The sequence below is a fragment of the Drosophila sulfurigaster genome, chromosome 3 (genome assembly GCF_023558435.1).
Source record: "Drosophila sulfurigaster albostrigata strain 15112-1811.04 chromosome 3, ASM2355843v2, whole genome shotgun sequence".
NCBI lineage: Eukaryota > Metazoa > Arthropoda > Insecta > Diptera > Drosophilidae > Drosophila > Drosophila sulfurigaster.
Genome location: NC_084883.1, coordinates 23,075,962 through 23,087,506, shown reverse-complemented (window position 1 = coordinate 23,087,506; position 11,545 = coordinate 23,075,962). Strand labels below are relative to the sequence as shown.

Sequence of the window (11,545 nt, the reverse complement as noted above, 5' to 3'; positions counted from 1 at the left end):
TTGCGCGTCTGACATCCCAACTTGATGTTGATTGCTCATGCTCAACCTCAAAAAACAAAAAATAAAAAAACAAAAACCAAAAAAAATAAAAATAAAATGAAAAGCCAAAGCAAAAGCAGGAGCGAGCTGGCGTGTTTGTTTTTCAACATGATACCCTGTATCCAGTTGCAAAAGGTAATATGCCGACGCAATTTAATATATTCGTGATATTTTATATCTTTCACACGCACACACACACATAAAAGCAACTGCATACACAACAATTCAATTATCGGTGCTGATTAAGCTGAATTGACATATTCAATTTTATTATTGGACTTTTATTGCCGCAACTTGAACCCTTATCAAAGAAGGTCAATTGATACCACAGCTCTAGTTGACATATTTATTTATGCGCACACTTATAGAGCTATTTAGATACATATCGATGCCTGTCATTAATATCATAATTCAATTCATAATCTGCCTACTTAGAAATCCTTTTTGCTGTTCCCTAGAAAAGAGTAGAGTAAACAAAAATAAGAAATGTTTTTTGCTTCAGTCAGTTGCAACCTATTTAAAGAGGTAAAAAGTGATACAGATTTCTAATGCTCACAATAATACAATTTAATCTTAACGATATAATTAGAACGTGATGTTTAGCTTAAATGCCAACATTGTTGCTTTAATTGATAAGAAAATCAGTAAGAAAGTAAGTTAGCAAATATTCGACTGTGAGATACCCGCTACACATTTTCAATAAAAATTAAACAGTGCTGCTTAATTTTTAAAATATACTTTTTTACTATTGGTACTAAAATATTGGTTTATTGACATACTACTACATTCAAAATATACTATAGAGTTGAAAATATACTGCAGTCATATAAAATTATTTCTTAAATAACTTTTTAATTTTACTGAGACATTATTTTATGCTCCAATATCCTCTTACCCTACGGGTATAAAAAGTGGCTAACTGAATTAAGTTAGCCACGCTTTTTTTTGGTAGCCTTTTTAAAGCATTTGACACTTGAAAACGAGGCCGAGCATTTAAAGTGGCTCATTAAAAAGTTTTCCGATTATGTTGCGACACCTTTTGCGAATTCTGTGAAGTTCGGGTCTGTCACAGTTTGTTAATTAAAGAAAGGACAAACTGCAGCTGATCCCAATTCACGCAATGACAATACCTATTGCTGTCCCTCGCCATCACTTGTCAATCAAATTTTGTACACGACCAGCACGTAGCAACAGCTGTTACAGGTGCAAAGGATTGATTGCCATTTGGCAATTTAAGTGCCTGCAGATCATTTAAAGCGGTTGGCGTAATCGAATACCGTTTAATGATGGAAATGGGAATTAAATGCGTCTGAATAAATTATATACCAGTTTTTTATTTGGTAATTTAAAACATTTTCATTGGAAAGAAATGAAAAACTTAAACAATATTAAAAATGTTACAAAGGTGTATTATCAATGTAATATTCAAAGGTAACATATTAAATGATATTGAGTGGAAGATGAGAAATTAATTAAATAGAGAGTCATGAGTTTCCAATTAAAATACATTAACAATAATTAAAAAATAAAAAATCGCAATTTTGTTTGATACCATATTAAATATTTACATAAAATTCAAAGTACTACAATCTCTCTACAATTGTTATAATTAAAATTGTGCGTCATATTCAATAGTTGTAGCACCTGAAGCAATGAGTTAATTAATCTGTGCATGGTAGTAAAATAATAAGTTTAAAGAATACCTAAATTAACAGCTGCCAATGACATGTTTTGCCAGCGCTAATTATTTCCTGTTTCCGCAAAACAAATTTAAATAGTTCGCAGCTCAGACACTTTAATGAGAAATTTCAAGGTACTATCATCCGTATATTTTTTTTAAATGAAATCCATTTAAGATGACAACAATAATCAGAAGTGTGTTTAATGCGCCATAATCGCATTTTTGTCTTTTAACGGTAAACACATACATATGCATGCGTATTATTATTTTTGTATTTTATCAATTAAACGGCTTCCATTATTTAACTTTTTACGTTTGCGTTGAGCTGTCGTGCATTTAATACAATGCTTTAACACATTGCTTTTGTTTTTGTTGTTGTTGTTATTTTAACTGATGTTTAATTGCAAATTGAGCTGCTGGCTGAAGGTTATGTGATACGCGGCGTATACGTAATTAATTGAAAATTTCATTTTGATGGCTCAGATAATAAATGAATAGGTAGAAAAGGATTCACCACATCAATTATTCTGGCTGGCAAGTGTAAGCTTTTATACTTTTCTCAGCTGTGCTGTGAGCTAAGCTTTAATTGATTTCAAAGTGTCATTCATGAATTTTACACATAACAGACGTATTGATGAGTTTATAATCACACCTTTGGGCAACCTGCATTTGCTCTATATAAAGGCTTTGAGCTAGACAGCAGGAATTTTATTGGCCAACTGTCAGTTAACGGGGCAAAATGGTTGTTCGCAAATACTTTCCGAGCATGTACACGGAGAAGGATAGCGCGCCCGCAAAGTCTAGGAATGCAACATTGTATTTGCTGCGGTGTGTCTTCTTGATGGGCATCAGGACACCGCCGCAGCGATTCTTTGTGGTCTACTGTCTGTGGTCGTTTGCATTGAATCTCTGCTCGACATTCTATCAACCGATTGGCTTCATGACCGGCTACATTAGTCATCTGTCTGAATTTACGCCGGGTGAGTTTCTTACATCGTTGCAGGTCGCATTCAATGCCTGGTCTTGCTCCACGAAAGTGGTCATCGTTTGGATACTTGTGAAGCGCTTCGATGTGGCCACCGAGATCCTGGATGAAATGGACAAGATGCTCACGAAATCGAGCGAACGCAGAAATGTGCATCGAGCTGTTGCGCTGAGCAATCGCATATTCTTCTTTTTTATGACGGTTTACATTGGCTATGCCACAAGCACATTCATCAGCGCCATCTTCATGGGCCGACCACCGTATCAGAACTACTATCCATGGCTGGATTGGCGGGCCAGCAAATGGCAATATTGGCTGCAGACGGGTCTCGAGTACTTTGCCATGTTGGGTGCCTGTTTTCAAGACGTTTGCGTCGATTGCTATCCCATTAATTTCGTGTTGCCGTTGCGTGCTCACATGGCAAACTTTGCGCAACGTTTGCGTAATTTGGGCAACGATCCCGACGAAAGCGCCGATAAGCGCTATGCGAAACTTGTCAAGTGCATCAAGGATCACAAAGTCATACTGCGGTGCGGAGTTCATTGAATTTTCCTCTTGGCAGCCGAAATATATATCGAACATTGTTATTTGCAGTTTTTGCGATACGCTGCGTCCCATGATTGGCGGCACCATCTTTGTGCAGCTTTTGGTTGTGGGTCTCGTCATGGGCTTTACTCTGATCAACATTGTGAAATTCGCCGACTTTGGCTCTCGTGTTGCGGCCCTTTCATTTATGTCCGCTGTGCTGCTGGAAACTACGCCGTTTTGCACGCTTTGCAACTATCTCACCGATGATAGCCTGAAGCTGGCGGATGCGCTTTTTGAATCCAATTGGATTGACCAGGAGAAGCGCTACAAGACCACATTGACACACTTTTTGCATAATCTGCAAAAGCCAATTGTTTTTATGGCCGGAAATGTATTCACCATTTCCGTGGCAACGAATTTAACCGTAAGTGAATTAGCTGCCAAAAGGAAAATGATTAGAGAATTTACTCTCACTGTTAATTTGGAGTCATTTTATATTTGTAGGCCAGCAAATTTTCGTTTTCTGTTTTTACCTTGGTGCAAAATATGGATATAGCGGAAAAATTGGGCAAGCTATCGAAGCCGCATGAAAATTGAATTCTCAGGCAACTGCGTGAAACATGATTAATTCATTTGAATTCTAATGCTATTGAGAATATTTAAACATGCCTTTTTCAGTTGAACATAACATCGTTTTGGACTGTTGAAATTGCAATAGCAGACACGCAATTGTTTTTATATTTAATTTTTCAACAAAATTTATTTCTACATTGTTTTGCTGTAGTTGTGTCTCTGTCTAATACATAAGCAGCTTAAACAATTTTAGCAAATAATTTGATGTCAGAATATTAGATTATTAAATTTAGCATTAGAAATAGATGCGAGTATTTATTACACTACGTGCACAGACTATAACTGTTGTATCACTTTTTCTTAAGAGGCCAACAAATAAATAGCTGACTGCATCCAATAAATTTTAATCGGTTTTAAATTTATCTGCAATATTCATTTGCTTCGTGATGGTGATGACCGAGAAGGCGAATTTGGCGACCTACATTAAATAATGAATGCACATCATAATAACAATAATCGTTATCGGAAGCATTGGCCTTTTGTTTGGCGACTTACGCTTATGTTGCTGCTCATTGAGATTTGAAAGATGCCGCCGGCTATGAAAACGATGGGCTGCTGCACATTGTGTAGAAAATACAATAGAGTCGACTGGTATCGCGAGCCGGAATCTATCCAATTACTTTGAAAGATGGCGTGCGACAGCGCCGCACAGTCATCCATAATGAGGTTGCAGGTGTAGCAGAAGGGGAACGTCTGCAGCAGTATGGTGATGACAAACATGAACGATGCAATTCCCGTCCAGATATCCGAGAAGAAGAACACATTGATCAGCGTGAGGCCGAGCACAACGCCAATCAGCAGAAACTGTGTGAATATTGTGCCCGAAATAACAGGACGAATCAAAGCGCAGTATCTAGGTGAGGAAAGATTAGAAAAAATTATTTAATAAGTAGTTTACCAGTTCACTTTAAGGAAGATTTTTTAGAACTATGTGAAATTATGAAATATGAAAAAAAATACGGTATGATGACAAAGATTATGTTTTCAGTATATTGAGATAGTAATACATTTAAAATACTTTTGTACAATCTAGTATATTTTAGTACTCTAGAAATATAGTATATTGTACAAAATTATTTCTTAAATTACTTTTAAAATTTATATCTGATCACAACCAAATTTTCAGGAATCATAAATATTGTAATTGTTTTTGTATGTTCCAAAAATCGATACAAGCTTTCAAATTACGCTTGTTAATCGATTTTCTAAATTGCGAACGCGTAATTGGTTGTGGCAAATAGATGAAACTAACTTGATCTGAGTGCAGACATTAAAAGTGCTGTCAAAAAAAATTATATTTGTTTCTCTTAGGGTCCCTGAGATTTATGTAGGTGTTCATACGGACAGACGGACTTGGCCGTATCGTTAACAAATAAAATAAATATGTACAGATTAATTAAACATTACAACTTGACAAACATTCACTTGAATGAATAAAAAAATAAATTAAAAATATATTAGATATTATTATTATTATTTTTGAAAATTGGTAATTATAAAGAAATTTAATAAAAATTTGATTATTAATCATTTTAACTTGATAAACATTAAATCAAATTAATAAAAAATATAAATTAAATTGTTTATAAAATAAAAATAAATAAATTGAAAATAATTTTATAAAAATTGTTCTTCTCAAAAAGAGCAACATGACTGAGTAATCAATATGATTGAATTTAAATACACTTTAAGATAGAAGTAATTCATGAGCTCACTTTAAGATTAGCTTGTGATCTAGCACACAGTTGACCAGCGCCTCGTAGTTCTCCTCCTCGGTCATGTTCTCATCCGTGCGCAGTCTGCGAATGCGCTCTTTGAGAATATCGAGATGTGTACGCAAAATCAATGTGTAGACCAACGGATAAGTGTCCGAGAGCTGATCCTGCAGCACGGCACCCGACATGACCATATACTCAAAAGTCGAGGCTATCCACAGCTTGAGAGTGCCGTCGTGCCAGTCAATCAGTGGATTGTACAGCTGCCAGGGCGGACGACCGCTCAGCACCGAGCTGAGATACGTGGAGCCCGCATAGCCGCAGTAGACAAAGGTGAAGATGAGGAACGCATGATTGCTACGGGCCACAACACGATGGATTTTCTCGCGCTCCTCGTCGCTTGTGCAACGCACATCCAGTTTATCGAGCAAATCTCTGGCCTTGACCAGTCGCCAGAGCTGTGAATATGTGATGGCCACCTTCACCGATGATCCGTATGCATTGATGCACACCTGCAGTGAGGTGAGAAACTCGCCGGGTGAGAATAACTTGATCTGCGTCATGTAGCTGCCGAGGAATCCAAGTGGCAAATATGTGGTGCACCAAATGAACGTTGTCAGTGTCCAGGTGAGATAGACGTAGCGCCAAATGCCCGACTTCGGTGGACGCCAGCCAATGAATTTCATGGCCCGATACAAGTAGATGCAGCCATCCTTAGAGTGAACTTGCTCCGTCAGTGGCGCTTGCTTAATGAGCTTGAAGACCATCTTAAGCTCGATTCCATATGCTTGTGACGCAGTCGAGCGAAATGCCAGCGACTTTTATAGAGTTCAAGTGATATTTTTTAGGGGCTACTTAAGTTTTCAATTGAGTGGAAAAGTTTTGGTCAGTTGTTGAATTATTCACTTGAGAAATGTTTCGTTTGGCCCCGTTATGTTTAATTAACAAAGAGCGAAGTGCAGGCTGAAGCTTGATTAGTGCTGCACTGTGCGAGTAATTTGTGTAAATTCCACTAGACTCCCATGTATTTACACATGTTGGCTTTCCGGCCTGCATTAATGATGTGATCAAAACGAAAACTTGTTAAAAACGCGACACACACAGAGGAAAAAAGTGAAATTCAAAAGAATACTCATACGCAGCATGTGCCAAAGTGCAGAGTATATGCATCCAAAATTGTGGCAAATAAGTTTTCAATTTTCAGCTGTAAAAGCAAACGTCGTGTTTTTGCCTTTGAGCGAAACCATTTCATTTGCATGTGCGGCCAATAAACTTTTAAGGCGTGGCTCTGGCTTGGCCCAAGGTTCATTCTGCTGATATCATTAGCAGTCATCTAATATTCAAGGCTGTTGTCGTCCTCGTAGTCGTCCTGCGGGAATGCTTTGCTGCCAAACAATACAATATGATGAAATGGACGCTAATCGCTCCCAAGTCAAATTCGCATTTGGCTTTCAAGTTTCGGCGTTTTTTTTTGTCGTCCTTCTTCCTCCCCCAACAAACTGCAGTTATTAAATTTGCCAGGATGATAACGAACAGGCATTTTGCATAATCAGTTTTAAAGCTAATAAATACAAGTGTATGCGTGTGTGTGTGGGTGTGGGTGTGAGTGGCATGTGTTGTGTGTGTGTGTGTGTGTGTATATCTTTAGTATCTGCTGCTTGACATTTCTGTGCAGCTTTAATGAAAAATATGTTCGCAGAGTGTTATTAATATTCCTCAGAATGTCTGGCGTTTGACACATGTTTTGTTGTCCTTGTCGTAGTCGCTGTTGCTTTCGTTGTTGCTTTTGTTGTTGTTTTTGTTGTTGTTGCTCATACCTCTAGTGTTTGCCACTGTGTACCGGCTGCTGTTGATCCTGCAACACTTCCACAGCTCTACTGCTCCTGCTGTCTTCGTTTAGAAGTTGACATTTTTTTTCATTACTTCAACGTTTCAATAGAAGCAACAGCAGCAGTCAGCTGCCTGCATGAGCATGTGCGATGTGTACAAAGAAATTGTGCTGTTGTGACCAAAGCAGCGCGTGAAGCAAGGGCAAGGATAATCTTTTGTTTGCCATTGTATAGCCTCACACTTCACTTCTTTCTCACATTCTACTTCAGGTAAGCATATGCTCTGAAGCTGAATCTGTAGCTATAGCTATTGCTGGAGCTGGAGCTGGAGCTGCTGTTGTCGTTGCCATTTTGGGGGGTACAACATATATTTCTGTTGTTGCGAATATACATCCAAACACATATGGGGTTCAGTACACATTATGTCTGACAGCGCAGCTTACGTGCTGACGTGCTATAGAATTTGAACAGAATTTATGCAGTGTAATAAACCAAGTTGGGGGTTTTCGGCCAACGGTCAACGGGCCCTTGGCTGGCCGCATCTGTCTGGGCCAGAAATTAATTTTGAACCTCGGTTCGGCTCGGTTCATGGGTGAGACTGAGACTCAGGCTGAAGATGAGGCGAATCAATTAAGCCATTTAATGTACCGCAAATGGCTTTTGCCTATGTGTGTTGCTGCCATCTTCTTTAAATACCATACGAGTATATGTATATATATGTCACCAGCTCTCATCTCTCTCGCTTCCAGAGCTTTAGTCTGCAATTCTCAGTTGTCAGTTGCTCTGCCTAATTGCAGTTGGCGTGTGTCTTTTTATACCTTTCATGTGTGCGACTGTGTGTGTGTGTGTGAGTGTGTGAGATGGCACTGCGTACTGCGTGCATTTAATATCATCAGCGAGTCATTTATTATCGCTTGACGTATTTATTTTAATTAACGGAAATTAATGCCACACTGCGCAGCTGTGCGAACATGTTTGCACTTGCTTACACACATTTCGGCAGAGGAAGTAGCTACGTGGGTGCGCGACGAGGGGGAAGACGAAGGCACATGACTTTCCTCTCATTTCATCTCTCGCAGCGTGAAAAACACCTGACGACAGCCAAGCAGACGCAACAGACACACACACAAACACACACATGAATGCACAACGCTCTGACGCTCTAAAAGGATATCCACAGTTCGTAAGCAGAGAAGCCAACCCACGCACACAACCACGCAAATCCACACACACACACACACACAAAGCCAAGTGTCAATCTGTTTTTGATATGTTGCAAATTAATGGAGTTAACATTGGAGTGGTCTATGTTTGGGGAATATTTTATTTCGCAAGAATCCCAGCCTGTGGAGAATTATTTTTTCTCTTTCTCTCTGCAAACAACAAGCAAGTTATTTGTTTACCATTAGCTAATGTTTTTTGTCAGACTTTCTTCTTTTGTTTTAACTTTTAAATAACTTTTCATGTGTTTGGAATACAAAAAAAACTTCCAAGTTAGTGTCTATTTATATCGCTGGCAAGATAACAAGTTGCCTGCATTTGCATACAAGTCCAAAAGAGCTCATCCATATAACTGTGGCAAGGCTCAGTTGTTGCCTCTTGCCATTGCTGCTGCTGCTGTTGCTGTTGCAAATTATTCAAAATCATGAGCGTGCAACTAAAATGCGCTACAAATAAAGTACCCGAAAAGCTGCAGTTGCGGATTCTGCTCATCTAAGAGCACAAATTTACAAAAATATAAATATTTATGTTTAGTAGAAATAAGAAATTTATAACTGCAGCTATATATGACTTAATAAATAAATAAAGTTTTTAAATTATCTCTAATTCCGTTCTGAAAAAGTTTAGCACACTCATTATACCCGCTTCACATAGGTTAGAAGGGTATTAAAAGCTTATGACTGCAGGAAATGAATGTAGCATATGCACAGAAAGAGTCACAAGGCATATCAATATACTAAGTATAGTCTTCGGTATATCTCAGTATTTTTCGGTATAATAATACGGTATATTTTAAGAATTATACCGCACTGTTCACCTACGACCCGACAAAGTATAACAATATATGGTACCACTTATATTATTTGGTGTTTTTCAGTATTTTGTCGGTATAGTATATTAGTATATTTTAAGAATAATACCGCACTGTTTTTCTTTTATTCAAAATCGGTAGCGAGTATCTCACAGTCGAGTTCACTCGGCTGTAGCTTTCATACTTATTTTTACTTACTTTTTACAAAACTTAAAATAAAATGTTACATAATGCAGAGCATAAGTATAAAATGCTTAGAATAATTTTGCAGCCAAGCATTAAATTAATTTTTGTATTTTTTCCGACTAAACGTTAGAAGTAAAAATATACAACAAAACACAAGAAGAGAACGAACGAATGAAAAATATAAAATAAAATAAAAACATAAATGCACTTTAGTGGGCTGCTGCTCCTCAGCATAGTGTGAGTGTGTGTGTGTGTGTGTGTGTGTGTGTGTGTGTTAGTGTTGCGAATAAAATGATGATGAACAAAATTCCCCAAAGCAGAGAGCGACCCTGAAGTACACACACACTCACACACACAACATATGTAGATGGAAATGTTAGAGTGCGTATGTGTGTGTGAGAACGAGTGTAGACCAGGGTCATAAATGCCATTATTATTTGTAAACATTGCGACAGCGAGTGCCCCAAATTGTTAACTTTGCTACAAGGTCGCGTACACACACAGACACCCGCACATACAGATGCAGGAAAAACAACAAACAAACAAACAGAGAAACAAACAACCAAAAAAACAACAAAAAACAAAAAAATAACAAGAGTGGCGCATAAAAATCTACACGCACACAAACACATGTGCAACATTATGCTAGACAACATACAAACTTTTAATTATTTCTGCGTCTGTGCGGCTCGCGAGTGTACGTATGTGAGTGTGTGTGTGTGTGTGTGTGTGAGCATATGTCTCCCCTTTGACATACATAAACAAATAACAACATGAACATTTAGTGTCGCTGTGGTGCCAAAAATTGCTTGACCCAAATGTAATCAGGTAATTTGTTCGGCACTGTCAATATTTACACAGCAGACTCGCTTCGCTCTCTCTCTAGTATATTTGAAGTTCATAACCATTTTGTAAGTTATTAAATACACACACTGACACACATTGCTTCCCTCTATGTGTGTGTGTGTGTGTGTGTGTGAAAGCACACCTCAGCCTGGCACTGATTTGCCTCGGGGGCGGGGCATTGACTGCTGCGCAAATATTGCATGCTTAGACTGAGCCTCAGTGTTGGCTGCCAATCAGCTGCCATCCTTCCTCTTCCCCTTCCCCTTTCCTTTCCTCACCCCACTCACTCACTCACTCACTCAATCAGTCAGTCAGTCAGGCCGTCCCTCAGTCAGACAGCCAGTCAGTCAGCAGTGAAAGTAGTACAAAAGAGCAACAAACAAAATTGATTTAATAGACCTACATTATGCGGGCTACCCTCCACATATGAATGCATAGTAAAGGAATCGCCTGATGATATGATGGAGGAGGGGACGGAAAAAGTATTTGAAAATCATTGTTCAACCTGTCAATAGGTTTCTGCTTGTTGAACTAAATCAAACACAAAGGCGAGCTCCATCACATTGGTAACTCTCTCTCTCTTTCTCACACAATTATAAATTACATTTAAATCGTATTAATTGACTCTTTTGTACAACAAGTAAATATATTTGTAACCACATACACACACACACACTCGTATTATCCACTTGTTTAATTTGTTTCTCCATTTCCATATCAACGACTTTGATTTCACGAATGCTTTCTATGCCATGACATGATACAAATTCATTGGCATGTGAATTGCATTGTATTTCATTTGCCTGTTGTTCGTTCTTTGTTCTCTGTTACAAATTACGTATACGCAATGTGTGTTGTACAGCCAACAATTATGTCACTTAATTGAATAATGGATATCCTGAGTTCAAATCGGTTCAACGTCTAAGAGTATTCTACAACTTTTTTCTGGGATTTTCTGTTATTTATTTAATGCATAAGTTGGCAAGCTGCCAATAAGCCAACCTGTTGTGTAGCTTGGCAAAGTCTTGTATGGTATTACCAAGTGAATTAATTAGCTGCATTTTATAAACC

The 11,545-nt window shown here is 38.1% G+C and overlaps 2 protein-coding genes across 2 annotated transcripts; one reads left to right on the top strand and one right to left on the bottom strand.

Annotated features, from left to right (window-relative positions):
- Positions 1 to 2,192: 2,192 nt before the first annotated feature.
- Positions 2,193 to 3,971, top strand: LOC133844986 (odorant receptor 42a-like). Its single transcript, XM_062279286.1, has 3 exons — positions 2,193 to 3,235; positions 3,300 to 3,657; positions 3,738 to 3,971. The coding sequence occupies exons 1-3, from the start codon at positions 2,460 to 2,462 to the stop codon at positions 3,828 to 3,830; spliced, it is 1,227 nt and encodes a 408-aa protein (XP_062135270.1). The 5' UTR covers positions 2,193 to 2,459; the 3' UTR covers positions 3,831 to 3,971.
- Positions 3,972 to 4,161: 190 nt separating this feature from the next.
- LOC133844988 (odorant receptor 42b) lies at positions 4,162 to 6,474 on the bottom strand. The gene is made up of 3 exons (XM_062279287.1): positions 5,582 to 6,474; positions 4,362 to 4,719; positions 4,162 to 4,284 (listed from the first exon to the last, which is right to left on the bottom strand). Exons 1-3 carry the CDS (start codon positions 6,346 to 6,348, stop codon positions 4,210 to 4,212), a joined length of 1,200 nt encoding a protein of 399 aa, XP_062135271.1. The 5' UTR covers positions 6,349 to 6,474; the 3' UTR covers positions 4,162 to 4,209.
- Positions 6,475 to 11,545: the final 5,071 nt, after the last annotated feature.